This window comes from Hylobates moloch, unplaced genomic scaffold (genome assembly GCF_009828535.3).
Source record: "Hylobates moloch isolate HMO894 unplaced genomic scaffold, HMol_V3 SCAFFOLD_15, whole genome shotgun sequence".
In the NCBI taxonomy this organism is placed as follows: Eukaryota; Metazoa; Chordata; class Mammalia; order Primates; family Hylobatidae; genus Hylobates; species Hylobates moloch.
In genome coordinates this window covers 27,260,779-27,276,543 of record NW_026652290.1, presented here as the reverse complement: position 1 = coordinate 27,276,543, position 15,765 = coordinate 27,260,779, and the positions used below count along the sequence as shown (strand labels likewise).

Below are 15,765 nucleotides of genomic sequence, written 5' to 3'. Positions count from 1 at the left end.
AGAAGATGTATTTTGAGGTTTTGGGTCAGGATGGCTGACTAGATGCAGGTATTGTGTGCTGCCTCCATGGAGAAGAGCCAGAATAGTAAGCAGATACTCACATTTCAAACAGATAATCTAGGAGTGAATGCTTGGATTCATTAGAGAAGAGACATGAAGTACCAGAACTAAGTAAGGAGAGGGTTCAAATTAGCCTGCGCAGCCAGGAACTGACTGGGCTGGGAGATGGTCCTGGATGCAGGGAAACAGTAAGAGGGAAATCCCTGGAGCTCCAAAACAGGGTTTTATGATCTTGGCTACAGGAGAAACCCTTGACCCACTAGGGCCTTGTGCCTGACATATGGAACTGCCTAAAGATTGTACAGAGACATTTCTCTAGAAAGGGAACCCACACACAATCCCACAGGAATCCGAGCCTGGTGCAGCCTCAGCTGGGTGCCATTTTGAGAACCCAGATCCTGGGGATTTACAGACACAGCTGCAGCCACTGTGCTGCTCCAGGGAGGGAGAGGGGAGAACGGGCACACTCATACACCCCCTAGAGGGTACTTGCTGCCCTGCTATGAGCTGCTGTTGAGACTGAGATATGAGTGGACCACACTTCTCACAGCTTCCTGCTAATGCTGCTTGCCTGAATGGTGCCTCACCCTCTTTAGCCCCAGGCCCAAGGTGTCCTTTTGAGAATTTAATGCTGGGCTGAGCTCCATGCTTTGCTTAGTTTGGGCTGATGTGGCTGTAGCCTCTGCTTGGCTAAGGAAGAACAGGGAGACCAGGTCATCCTACTCACATCTAGGACAATACTCACAGCTCTGTAGCAGGCTGCTGTGAGACAGATGCGAATGAAACACACTCCCCACAGCTTCTTGATCATGCTGCCTTCCTGGGCAGTGATCCGCCCTCCCTGTTTTCAGGCCCAAGGCACCATTTTGAGAATGTAGTGCTGAGCTGTGGCCCATCCTTGGCCTGAGTTTGGGCTGATGTGGCTGCTGCTGCCACCCAGCCAAGCAGGGAAAAGGGACCAAGGCTCTCCTATGTATACCTAGGACAATGCCCAATGCCTTGCTACAAGCTGCTATGAGACTGAGACTTGAGTGGACCACACTCCTCACAGCTTCTTGTCCATGCTGCTCACCTGAGAGGGGCTCCCCACTCTCTAGGTGCAAGCCCATGGCTGGCACCATTTTGAGAGGTTAGAGCCATTGTTTGGTAACCTGGCAGCAGTGGCCACAGCAAGCATTTTGGTCTTAGGTGAGATTAAAATGCTTGTTCTGGAAGGGGAGAAGGGTCCCCACAGGCAGAATTGAGCAGTGAGTGTGGAGAGTGCCCTAGTAGTAGGTGGTGGAATTACGCTCTCTCCCATCACAAGACTGGAGTGGGAGGAGAGTTGCTGGAGTTGAGGTTTTTCCCAGAGGGCAAGACTTTCAGCCAGAGACAGCTTTGCAACGTAGAACTGGTCTGCGTGGGTCATAACAGGGTGTCCCAGCTTGTTTCCTTGGTCAGTTGGGGAACAGTGCCCCACCAGCTCTGAGGAGTGGGAGGGAGGCAGACTCCACTCCCCTGGAGATCTAACCCTTGATGCAGACTGTCCCTAAAGGAGGGGAGAGTGCAGCCCACCAAAGACTCCCTTGGATAAAAGAAAATGTGAGTGCAGTGCCAGCCACTGAAGGTGGTACCACCAAAGCCTGGGAATGGACATGGTGGGGGGTCACACTTACTCCACCACCCTTCTTCTCAGCGCCCTGTCATGGATTTGGAAGTGACTCTTCACTTTGGGGCCTGGGGAACGCAGGTTGAAAGAATCTGTGTCTCAAGCTTCTCCAGCAGCTCCACCCTACTGAGGGTGAATGTGCTCTGCAGAGGTGCTTTTTGTACTTCTCTAGTGCTTCCACCCCTGCTTGTACCCATCAGTTCTTACTCTTAAGCACCATCTACTAGACTGCATCCTGAATTACACTACCAAATAAAATTACATTGCTACAACAAGCAACTTCTGAGAAAGCCACTGCATGAACCTACCTGCAACCAAGGAACCTGTACAGAGAGCTGGCACTCTGAAAGCACCTAGAAATGAAGCCAATTAATCATACACAATATACATCACAGTCATACCCCCAAGGGAAAAAATGAATAAACAAGAAGCCCCACCCAAATGATAGCAACTTAAAAAAAAAGAGAGAAGTATCAGCTCTCTCAGATGAGGAGTAACCAGTGCAGAACCCCAGCAATACAAAAAGCCAGAGTGTTTCATCACCTCCAAAGGATCCCACTAGCTCCCAAGCAATGGATCCTAACCAGAATGAAATGTCTGAAATGACAGATATAGAATTCAGAATATGATGCAAAGAAACTCAATGAGATTCAGGAGAAAGTTGAAATCCCACACAAAGAAGCCAGAAAAATGATCCAAGATATGAAAGACAACATAGCTATATTAAGAACAGGACAGAAGATATGAAAGACAACATAGCTATATTAAGAACGAGACCAACATAAGTTCTGGAATTGAAAAATTCACATCAGGAAATTCAAAATACAAATGGAAGCCTTAACAACAGACTAGACCAGGCAAAAGAAAGACTTTCAGAGCTTGAAGTCCAATCTGTCAAAATGACCCAGTCAGACAAAAGTAAAAAAGAATTAAAAAAATGAACAAAGCCTTTGAGAAATATGGGATTATGTAAAGTGACCAAACCTATGACTTACTGGCATTCACGAGAGAGAAGAGGAGAGAATAAGCAACTTGGAAAACATATTTGAGGATATAATTCAGGAAAATTTCCCCAATCTTGCTAGAGAGGTCGACACGCAAATACAAGAAATCCAGAGAACTCCTATAAGATGCTACACAAGATGATCATTCCTAAGACACACTTGGGGATGGATAGGAGGGATAGGACTAACCAAAGTCCATGTGAAAGAAAGAACTTTAAAGGCACCTAGAGAAAAGGGTCATGTTGCTTATAAAGGGAAACCTATCAGACTAACATCAGACTTTTCAGCACAAACCTTATAAGTCAGAAGAAATTGGGGGCTCATTTTTAGTATTCTTAAAGAAAATAAATGTCAGCCAAAAATTTCATATCCTGCCACGCTAAGCTTCATAAATGAAGGAGAAATAAACTGTTTCCCAAACAAGTAATCACCAAGGGAATTTTCCACCACCAGACTGGCCCTACAATACATGCTTATGGGAGTTCTCAACGTGGAAACAAAAGAATAATGCTTGCTACCATGAAAGCACATGTAAGCATATAGCCCACAGAACCCATAAAGCAACTATACAATAAAGACTACAAAGCAACTAAGCTAACAACATTATGACAGCAACAAAACCTCATATATCAATTTTAACTTTGAACATAAATGGCCTAAATGCTCAAGTTAAAATACATAGAGTATCAAATTGAATGAAAAAACAAGACTCATTCTTCTTCTATCATCCAAGAGACCCAGTCTCACATGTTATGACACCTATAGGCTCAAAGTAAAGGGATGGAGAAAGATATGTCATGCATCAGAAAACAAAAAAAGCAAGGGTTACTGTTCTTATATCAGAATTTAAAAAAGGACAAATAAGGGCATTAAATAATGATAAGGGGCTCAATTCAACAAAACATCTTAAGTGTCCTAAGATACATGTGTATCCAACATTGGAGTACCCAGATTCACAAAACAAGCACATCTAGGCTTAATGAAAGACTTTGGCAGGACAGAACAATAGTCACACAACACACAACACCCCACTGACAGCATTTGATAGATCACTGAGGCAGAAAATTGACAAATTCTGGACATAAATTCCACATGACCATTTGGACCTAATAGATATCTACAGAATACTCTACCTAACAACCACAAGACACACATTCTTCTTATCTGCATATGGAACATACTCTAAAATTGACCACATGCTTGGTCATAAAGCAAGTATCAATAAATACAAAAATATCAAAATCATACTTAGCATCTTCTGAGACAACAGTGACATAAAAATAGAAATCAATACACAGAAGATCTCTCAAAACCATAAAATTACGTGGAAACTAAACAAATTGCTCCTGAATGACTTTTGGGTAAACAATGAAATCAAGGCAGAAGTGAAAAAACTTCTTTGAAATAGATGAAAACAGACATGGAATGTATCAAAACCTCTGGGATGTAGGAAAGCAGTGTTAAAGGAAAGTTTATAGCACTAAAAAATGACATAGAGAAGTTAGAAAAGACATTGAGAAGTCAGAAAGTTCTCAAATTAACAAAGGAGTCTGTACCTAAAGGAAATAGAGAAATAAGAACAAATGAAACCCCAAACTAGCAGAATAAATAAAAGAACTATAATCAGGGCAGAAATGAAGAAAATTGAGACCTCAAAAACCATACAAAGGATCAATGAAACAAAAAGTTGGTTTCTCGAAAGGATAAACAAGATTGATAGACCATAAGCTAGATTAACAAGGAAAAAAAGAGAGAAGATCCAAATAAGCATAATCAGAAATAACAAAAGTGACATCACAAATGATCCCCCAGAAATACGAAGGATCCTCAGAGGGTACTATGATGAGCATCTCTATGCACACAAACTAGAAAAATCTAGAGAAATGGATCAATTCCTGGAAACACACAACCTCCCAAGATTGAATCAGAAAAAACAAAAAATTCTGAACAGACTAATCACGAGTAATGAAATTCAATCAGGAATAAAAACGTACCAACCAACCAACCAACGGAAAAAAAAAGCCCTGGACAACCAAATTGTACCAGATATACAAAGAAGAGCTGGTACCAATTCCACTGAAACTATTCCAAAAAATTGAGGAGGTGGGACTCCTCACTATCTCATTCTATGAAGCTAGCATCATCCTGATACAAATATCTGGCACAGACACAAAAAGAAAAGAAAACTAAAGGCCAATATCCCTGATGAAAAGACTCAAAAATCTTCAACAAAATACTAACAAACTGAATCCAGCAGCATATAAAAAAGTTAATTCATCATAATCAAGTGAGCCTTATTCCTGGGATGCAAGGATGATTCAACATATACAAATCAATAAATGTGATTCATGTCATAAACAGGACTAAAAACAAAAACTATATGATCACCTCAATAGATGAGGAAAAGCATTTGATAAAATTCAACATCCCTTTATGATAAAAATCCTCAACAAACTAGGCATCAAGGGAACATACCTCAAAATAATGAGAGCCATCAATGATAAATGCACAGCCAACATTATACTGAAAGGACAAAAGCTGGAAGCATTCCCTTGTAAGAACTGGAACAAAACATAGATGTCTACTCTCACCACTCCTATTCAATATAGTACTGGAAGTCCTAGCCAAAGCAATCAGGCAGGATAAAGAAATTTATCCAAACAGGAAAAGAGGAAGTCAAATTATCTCTCTTCACTAACAATATGATTCTGTCCCTAAAGAATCCTAAGGATTCGACCAAAAGACTCCTAGACCTGATAAATGACTTCAACAAAGTCTTATGATATAAAATGAATGTATAAAAATCAGTAGCATTTCTATATATCAATAATGTTTAAGCTGAGAAACAAATAAAGAATGCAATCCCATTTAAAAGAACCACAAAAATATTGTGGAATACATCTAACCAAGGAAGTGAACTATCTCTATAAGAGTAACTACAAAACACTGCCAAAAGAAAGGATGAAACAAATAGAAAAACATCCCACATTTATGGGTTGCAAGAATCAACATCGTTAAAATGGCTGTGCTATCCAAAGCAATCTACAGATTTAATGCTATTCCTATCAAATTACCAATGTCATTTTCCATAGAATTAGAAAAAAACTATTCTAAAATTCATAGGAAACAAAAAAATGTGCTCAAACAGCCAAGGCTATCCTAGTTAAAAAGAACAAAGCCAGAGGCATCACATTACCCAACATATAAATATACTACAAGACTACAGTAACCAAACCAACATAGTACTGGTACAAAACTAGATACATGGACCAATGGAACAGAATAGAGACCCCTGAAATAAAGCCACACACCTACAACCAACTGATCTTCAACAAAGTGAACAAAAATAATGTGGAAAGAATATTCTATTCAATAAACGAGCTGGGAAAACTGGCTAACCATATGAAGAAGAATGAAACTGGACTCCCTACTTCTCACCATATACAAAAATTAACGCAAGGTTGAAGTAAGACCTCAAACTATGAAAATCTTAGAAGAAAACATAGGAAATACTCTTCTAGACATTGGCCTAGGCAATGTATTTATGATGAAGAGTCCAAAAGCAAATGCAACAAAATAAAAAATAGACAAATGGGATTTAAACTAAAGATTTTCTGCATAGCAAAAGAAAACATTAATTGAGTGAACAGACAATGTACAGAATGGGAGAATATATTTGCAAACTATGCATCTTACAAAGAACTAATATTCAGAATCTATAAAGAACTTAAACAAATCAATAAAAGTAAATAAGCCCACTAAAAAGTGGGCAAAGAACACGAATAGACTCTTCTCTAAAGAAGACATACAAGCTGCCAACAAAAACATATGAAAAAATGCTCAATATGACTAATCATTAGAGAAATGCAAATCAAAACCACAATGAGATGCCATCTTACACCAGTCAGAATGGCTATTAAAAAGTCAAAAAAAAGTAGATTTTGGCAAAGTTGTGGAGAAAAGAGAATGCTTACATACTGTTGCTGAGAATACAAAGTAGTTTAGCCTCTGTGAAAAGCAGTTTAGGAATTTCTCAAAAAGCTGAAAATAGAACTAACGTTTGACCCACAATCCCATTACTGGGTATATACCCAAAGGAAAATAAGTCATTCTACCAAAAGACACCTGCACTCATACGTTTATTGCAGCACTATTCAGAACAGCAAAGACATGGAATCAACCTAGGTTCCCATCAACAGTGAATTGGACAAAGAAAATGTGGTACATATACACATGGAATACTATGCAACGATAGAAAGAATGATATTATGTCCTTTACAGCAACATGGATACAGCTGGAGGCCATTGTCCTAAGTGAATTAACACAGAAACAGAAAACCAAATACTATATGGTCTCACTTACAAGTGGGAGATAAACATTGGGTACACACAGACATAAAGGAGGGAACGATAGACCCTGAGGACTCTAAAAGAGGAGATGGAGGGAGGCAGCAAGGGTTGAAAACCTGCTTATTGAGTACTATGTTCACTACCTGGGCAATGAGATCATTAGAAGCCCAAACTTCCCCAGCATGCAATACACCCATGTAACAAACCAGCACATGTACTCCCTGATTCAAAAATAAAAATAAAAATAATAAATTGAAAAACAAATATATTTAAGGCAAAAAGCATTATTTGGAGTAAAAAGGGATATTATTTAATAAAAAGGAACAATTACTAAAAACTTAACTGTAAACTTATTTTTATATACTGGCATAGTTTCACAAAGTATAATGGGAAAAATTCTAAAATTACAAAGGGAAATTGCCAATCATAGTGGTATACCTTAATATAGCTCTCTTAGAATCTGACAGATCCAGTATAAATAAGAATATTAGTAAGGTAAATACCACAATTAGTAAGTTTGAGCTAAAGGTCACATATGGAAACTTGCATTCAAGAAATGACATGCATGGAATATTTTATATAAACAAAACATGCACCAGGCAGCAAAGGAAGTGTATATAATTCCAAAGAGTCAATTTCATGAAAACCATGAGTATAATTTCCATAATGTAATTAAATTATGAACAAGAAAAAGATGGTCCCCTAAATCCTAAAATGGTTTTGAACTAAAAAGTGTAGTTTTACTCGGCACTTTGGGAGTCCGAGGAGGGCGGATCACAAGGTCAGGAGATGGAGACCATCCTGGCTAACATGGTGAAACCCCGTCTCTACTAAAAATACAAAAAATTAGCCGGGCGTGGTGGTGGGCACCTGTAGTCCCAGCTACTAGGGAGGCTGAGGCTGGAGAATGGCGTGAACCCGGGAGGCAGAGCTTGCAGTGAGGCGAGATGGCGCCACTGCACTCCAGCCTGGGTGACAGAGGGAGGCTCTGTCTCAAAAAAAAAAAAAAAGTGTAGTTTTAGAATTGAAAGGGCTATATATTAAAACTTGTAGGGAAAACTGAATACAGAATGCTATAATTCAGAGTAGTTGTTACCTCTGAGGAAGAGCGAAGCGAGAGAGAATAAGGGGATTCTGGGATGCTGGTACTGTTCTATTTCTTGATCTCGGTGATGGCTCATAAATAAATCTACACAGTTTGTGATAGTTAATCAAACTATATAATTTTGATTTATGCATTTTTCTGGATTTATGTTATCCTTCAATTAAAAAGTAAAAAAAAAAAACCTATGGATATAGCTAAAGCAATACACAAATGTATATTTATATTCTCAAATATATTCATAAAATATATGTATGTGTGTGTGTATATATATATATAAAGTAAACATGAAATATTAAAAATTCATGGGCCAAGCATTTGACTCAAGAAATTGTGAAAACAAATAATTTACAGTTTCTTAGAAATGAAGGAAGTTCCTAGTGAAAAATATTGACATTGCAGAAGAGGTTAAAGAAAACATTAAGATTAGGATTCAAGAGCCTGTTTATAAGCCTCCTCAGCAGGTTCTTTTTGTCACATTACCTAAGCGTATGGAAATAGGATGTGACAATATATTTTGGGTAAGTCTGTGAAAAACTGGAAATGATTCTTCCAAGTCACAACATGCGAACCATGTAGCAGTAGATAGCCAGGGAGCCTCAGGCTTAGGTGGGCGTTCCTGTTTGGAGACAGAAAATGAATAATAATTCACAAAGGCAATCACAAAATATACTTTCACTTTGTCCAAGTGAAAAATCAAGCTCTAATAGTATGTTAAAATAACCATTTTCCTAGGATAAGTAGTACAATATGGTGAAATAGAAATGGTGTTGGATCAATTCTAATTGTGGACCTTTGCACAGAAGTACAGCTGCTAAAAACTTTTCAGATTGACATTTACAGAAAACAAAGTGGATCAATTAAATCTGCTACTTTCAGCCTGTTTTCCAACACCCAACACTGATCTTTCCCCACTTGCCAAATATTCCTATGGTTAATAATTTTTCTCTAGAGAACTAGTCTCCCAATCAGATTCCCAGATGTTCTCACCCCTAGGAGACAGAGAAAGCTGAGTATGGAGCAGTATCAGTAGCAAGACAAATGGCAACCTTATTCTAGCTGTGGTAAGTGTTTGTCTAATTATTTTAGATATTCTTAGAAACTTCTGGGAGAAGTGTTATGCCATCTGGCAATATTCCGTGAAGAACTTACATGTGGGCAAACAGTTTTAAAAGAGACAGAAAAATAGCTGTGACTGTAAGACTGAAACTAGTTCTTTGAAATTTCCTGAATATTTGCCTGAGGTTCCTTACTATAATTAAAAACAGGTTTATTGGGATACAATTTATATATTAAGCAATTCATTCATTTGAAGTATATAATCTAATGATTTCAGTATATTCACAGATATGTACAACCACCATCACAACTTAGAACATTTAATTTCCTCAAAAAGATACCGTGTACCCACTTTAATGGGATTAAACTCCCCTTTAATCCCATCCCTTGAGCCCTAAGCAACTGCTAAACTACTTACTGTCTCTATATATTTGCCTATTATGGACACTTCATCTAAATCAAATTATATAATATGTGGGCTTTTGTGATGGACTTCTTAGCTTAGTGTTTTCAAGGTTCATCCATGTTGTAGCACGTTATCAGTACTTCATTCTTTCTTATGGTTGAATAATATTCCATTGTATAAATATACCACATTTTATTTGTCTATCAGTTGAAGGACATTTGGGCTGTTTCCACCTTTTGACTAGTATAAACAATGCTGTTATGAATATTCGTGTCCAGCTTTTTGTGCAGACATACGTTTAACCAGTAAGCATAATGGAAATATTCCAAAAAATGAAGGAACCCCAAATCTGAAACACTTCTGGGCCCAGGCGTTTTGAATAAGGAATACTCAATCTGTAATGTATTGTAGCAACTCTGAGCATGCACCCTTTCCCCAAAGGTTTCTTATTGTTACTTGCTTATTTCTTTAATAACTGACTGGATTATTTTAGTGGAGTCTCCCCACATCCCCTGCACAGCATTAAGTCTCTAATGTTGCTCCTCAAGGGGTGCAGCCTTAGGAATGCCCACAGTTACCCCAGGATGATCATAGCTTTTTCAGGGCTCTTTTTGATAGTTTCTTTCCCTGACTGCATCTAGCTGTTAAGCACCACTAATTGTGGGCTGATTGCTCTAATGTTTTTAACAATGCTCTTGGGGATATAAATTTCTCCTCAGACTAAAACATTCAAATTTGGGACCCTTTGAAGGAGTTGCTGAGGTCAGTGTTTGGGTTTTCTTCTGGTCTTTGGCAGGCTTCAGTGTCTTCTCCTAAGTTATCTCTGGCAAACCAGCTGGCTTATAATGTTGTCTCTCTGTCCAGTAATTCCATCAACCTCCTTTCAATTGCTTTTCACTACAACCCTTTATTGTTTTAGAGAGCATCATTAGGCTTAAACTTTTCCATAGTGTGTTGGAAATGAAGTCAGTTACTCTGTGAGGAGATAAGGAACTATCTGTTTTATAGGTTGCTTCTCCCACTCAGGCAAAACCTCCAAGCCAGGGGCATGACAATGTTGCACTTTTCGCAGAGGGATATTCCAGCTCTAGGAGCTGAGTACGCTACGCCATGGATGGGAAGACAGTAGCTTCAGGTCTCCTCAGCTTGCCTCTGCCATTGAGGAATTACTGTCTTAGGAGCTGGGACAACAGTGATGCTGCACCAAACGTGGAGTCTCAGTCTCCCCAGTGCAGGCTGGGTGGAAGAAGGCAGCCCCACCTTTTGGCTACACTCAACTGGAACTTATCTTCAGCAGTAGGTAGCTGTGGGCAGGACGAGAAATGCTGCTGTCCTGTCCTTCTCAGGAATATGGCCCTTTAACTGGCAGTGGGAGTAGGCAGGAGCCCCTGTGCTCTTAGCTGCATCAGTCTTGAGTACAGTTCCTATCTCACTAAGCTGGGACCAGGAAGGGAGGGAGTGGGTCTAGGTTCAAAGACCACAAGACTCTTGCTGTCCTTACTGAGCCTCTAGTAAATTCTCTCAAATAAGTGTTTATTCATTTGCTATATGTGCCTGGGACCATTTCCAGATGCTTTAAATGATCCTTATAGAATTTTCAACAGTTTTGCTGGGGAGCCAGTATGTGAAGATCCTCACACTGTCATGCTGGAAGTGGCATTTCCCTGTGTTACATCTTGATCCTAGATAAATCTCTCAAAGACTCTTAGATTAGTTAATGTTCATAGGCATTTATAAATATCTAATAAACAATTCTGAGTGGTTTTGCTGCATTTTTATCTCTAATAATAATGTGTAAAACAAATCACTGGTCTGCACAAATTTTAATGAATTTTCCAGGAAATAGATTTCATGTAAAGTTTTCTGGTTATGCTATTATTACGTACTAGCATCATTTTTTGGATTCCTAGCACTAAGAGAAAATGCTTTAAAAAAAGCTTGTCCAACCCATGGCCCACAGGCCACATGCAGCCTAGGATGGTTTTGAATGTGGCCCAACGCAAATTCGTAAACTTTCTTAAAACATTATGAGATTTTTTTTCGCGATTTTTTTTTTAAGCTTATCAGCTGTCATTAGTGTTAGTGCATTTTGAGTGTGGCCCAAGACAATTCTTCTTCCAATGTGGCCCAGGGAAGCCAAAAGATTGGACACCCCTGTTTAAAATATCATCATTTAAAAACATTAGTTGTATGGACTGAATATAGCCAATGAGAATAGCCTGGAGACCTCAATTTGCAGAAATCCATGTACCTTGTCCACATGTAATAGAAACCTGCAGATGCTTGAGGCTTTGTGTATTGGTTCTAGTTGTTTTCTGTTTGTCCCTAAACTCTAACTGTTGTGGTTCAATCCTGGAAATGCCTACTTCTGCTCACACCAGCCAGTCTCCAGCTGCAGATCCCAGCATCTCCCCCCACCTTTTGTTGTTGTTGCCACCTTCTAGAAATCTATGTTTTGCTTATTTGGATTTTCTTTATCTAGTGCATCCAGTCAACTCCAGATTCCATGGGGCATGTATCTCCTTCCTCTCTCTCCTCCCATCCTGGACACTCATCTTTTATTCTTTCTAGGTCTCTTTCAGGGCCCTTTTGCTGCACCATCTCCTTGCATAATGACATAATCTTGTCATAGGTGTTTGGAACTCACTGCACATTTTTCCACAGAAAAAGTTTTATGCATGGAAGTTGGCTTTTGAGGTTATTCCAGAAAATTTAATTTAGATCATAATGAATGTAGCAAAAAACAATGTAGCACTTATGAAAAAAATAGAAAATACTAGTGTCAAAATATTAAATGAAGTGACCATATAAAATACACCCTAAATACATTTCTAAAAAAAATTATTAGTCAAGAATCATTCCAATTTCCTCATGGTAGAGGAAAAGACAGTTTAATTAAAAATAATTCAGAGAGGTTTCTGACGATGGTAATTTTAAATTTTGAGTTTGATGATATTTAAAACATATTTTAAACTTTTCAAGATATGCTGTTCATGAGAAGTAGGTGGTGCTGGAATGGACATGGGCTTTGGGAGCTTAGAACACAGGTTTGAATCAGACTGTGTCATGCATTAGTGTGATTTTTGGAAAGCTCTTTAACCTCTTTGAGTTTCTGTGTGAGAAAACTGTAAGCAGAGCTGTTGATAAGGCTGCAGTGAGGAAGGAAGGGCGAAAACACACAGGGCAGGGCCTGGCTAAGTGATTGGCTAACAGTCAGCAGCAGAGTGAACTGGTTAAGAGAGCAGGCTTTACAGACTGCAAGTGTTCAAATCCTGGTTCCAGGTCCTGTTAAGTGTGTGATCAGGACAAGTTACTTAACCTTTCTGTGCCTAACTATCTTATCATAGACTAGACATACAAATTGGGAACTTACCTAAGAAGAATACTGAGAGGAATAAGGGAGTTGATATACATAAAACACATAGCAAGCTCTCTGTGAATATGTACTGTGATTATGAGGATAAGACACATTAAGAGAGGAGTCACAGAATATGTGTGTGTGCAAGATGGATGGGGGTCAGGGAGCAGGAACATCTGGTGGAGAGATCTTGTCTCGGCTTTTTCTGGGAGCATGGGGTGCTGAGAGTCAAATAAAAGCATCGGGTTCAACCTCCTAGTGATACACTGGGGTTCAAATACTGGCAAACAGGTGCAGATGTCAGGTCTGCAGGGGCCAAGGACAGGACTTGAGATTTGCAGAGTTGGACAGAGCCAAGAGTTTGGAGTGGAGCAGAGATCAAATTTTAGGCAAGGTTTGGGGGCTCACCTCTGTGGGCCACTAGCTTTGTGGTATGTGTGTGGGTTAAGCCAGTTTAAGGGACTGGAGCAAGCAGGACAAGCAGATGAACATGAAGAAGGGAACTGTAGCAGAACTCGTATTACAGTATTACAGAAGGTGACAATCAAGTCATTTTGTCACTTCCCATGCTTTATAACGAGATATATCTCCAGGCAAGAGAGGGTCATGGTTTAAAAAAAAAAATATTGCTAAATCTGTGAATTACAACTTTTATTGGATTTTCACTCTTTACATTTGTAAGAGGGTCAGCTTTGCAAAACATGTTCACTTCTACTAGCTCGTTGGTTACTCCCAACATTCCTTTTCTATAGGTGAGGACAATACTCCATACGGAGGTTAAATGATACATTATACAGCTAGTTGGAGGCAGAGCTGAGTTAAAACATGGGCCTCCTGACTTCAATACCCCTCCACTGGGCCACACAGCCAAATGTATGGCCTTCAGTCACCAGAGTCACCACAGAGCACTGGTAGGTGCTTGTGGGCTCTATCTAGAATAACGATCATAGTATTATTCTGTTTTCATGCTGCTGATGAAGACATAGCTGAGAATGGGCAATTTATAAAGAAAAAGAGGTTTAATGAACTCACAGTTCCATGTGGCTAGGGAGGCCTCACAATCATGGCAGAAGGCAAAAGGCACAACTTACATGGCAGCAGATAGGTGAGAATGAAAATGAAGTGAAAGGGGTTTCCCCTTATAAACCATCAGGTCTCATGAGACTTATTCACTACCACGAGAACAGTATGGGGGAAACTGCCCCTGTGATTCAGTAATCTCCCACCAGGTCCATCCTACAGCACATGGGAATTATGGTAGCTACAATTCAAAATGAGATTTGAGTGGGGAGACAGCCAAACCATATCAATCATCATCTAAATGGGAATCAGGTACCTTTTCCAATCCTGCAGAACCTCGGAGAAAGAAATTCCATTCAGCATCATTTAGGGTTCCTTGCTGACGCATCATCTCAACACAGAGCATAAAGCTGTAGATGAGTTTATGTTGCTCAAAAAGTCCTCTTGAAACATTGACATAAGCAGTTAGGAGAGTTTTTTCTAGTAGTATGTCCAGACGCTGTTGTAGATTTTCTGTCTTTACAGAAGTTTCAATAGTGGTATTGAACAACTGTGTGAAAGAGAGCTCTATCAATGTCTCTGATTTAATTCATTCTCTGCAGAGAACAAAAAATCTCTATCTCCCTTGTTCACATTCAGTGAGTAAATGGCAGCATGGGAGATGAATACAGTAAGTCCTCAATGTGCCCAATAGGTTCTTGGAAACTGAGACTTTAAGTGAAATGATGCACAGCAGGTCTCTTTGAATTATGAACAACCTTGCATTCAAAGTCATTTTGCTACTACATTGATGAGACCAAAAAAATTGGTTTCGTTATATGTCGTTTGGCCTAACAAAGCCACAGTTTCCAAGAACCCATCCACAACAGTAAGTGAGGACTTACTGTACTATAGAAAAGTCTAGAATTTATCCCAAAGTGATACGTGATATTTGTTTTCTACATTCCCCTTTCTCTCCTATTTTTAAGAAATGGACCAATGCCAAGCTCTTGACAATATTCAAAAGGCATCATCTTGATGTGAGACATGAAACTTTGGAAAATGGAGGTGAGCTAGCAGGACCAGTTTTTTCACATCTTCAACCCAGATTTGATAAACCCTGCATTTTGGGGTGAGAGATGTAAGATCAAGGTACGCTCATGCTTATTTCTTAGCACTTCCCCAAGATAATTCTTAGGGTGTAGAAGTAATGTGCTAGAATTTTCCTGGAAATTTAAGAGAAACTGATTTTGGTGATTTTAAAGGAGATTTCTACCCTGTTTCCTACCTGGAAATTTTGAAAGGAGAATCACTACCGCAAAGGTGCCCCATATTATAAAGATACTGGGAAGGCAGTAGAGATGGTGGCATTGAGGGATTAGGCCTGAGGTAGTCCCACCCATTTTCTGCAGCTGCTAAGTGGAGTGGAAGGAAGATCAAAAAATTTCTAAAGGCCCCAAGCTGTGTGAGGAAGCTGAGCAGAGCCTGAAAGTGTGGCCTTCCATGGAAGTCACAGGGCAAGGAGGGATCTTGCAGCAGAGACTCAGGGGAAGTCCCACCAGGGTCCCGAGGGGCATGTGTTTGCAGTCTCAGGATCCACAGCCTGAGGGGCAAAGGTGGGAGGTGAGGTAGTACCTGCCCAATCCCTGGGATCAAGATATATTTTCATGGTGAGGGCAGACCGATCAAAACAGACTGGCAGCTAGAAGCCCACTAAGGACCAAAGCAGATCAGGGTCAAGAAGCGTCCTCCACTCCTCCCTAGAAATACTGTGCTGAG

At 39.6% G+C, this 15,765-nt stretch overlaps 1 protein-coding gene across 6 annotated transcripts in view; it reads right to left on the bottom strand.

Annotated features, from left to right (window-relative positions):
• The window catches only part of DNAH6 (dynein axonemal heavy chain 6), a 342,612-nt gene that overhangs the window by 74,594 nt on the left and 252,253 nt on the right, over nt 1-15,765 (bottom strand). For all 6 annotated transcript variants that reach the window (XM_058428736.1, XM_058428735.1, XM_058428738.1 and 3 more), the window contains 2 exons: nt 14,324-14,557; nt 8,648-8,783 (listed from right to left, as the gene is read on the bottom strand). In XM_058428736.1, the coding sequence (XP_058284719.1) occupies nt 8,648-8,783; nt 14,324-14,557 (370 nt within the window). The remainder of the gene's footprint in view (nt 1-8,647; nt 8,784-14,323; nt 14,558-15,765) is intronic.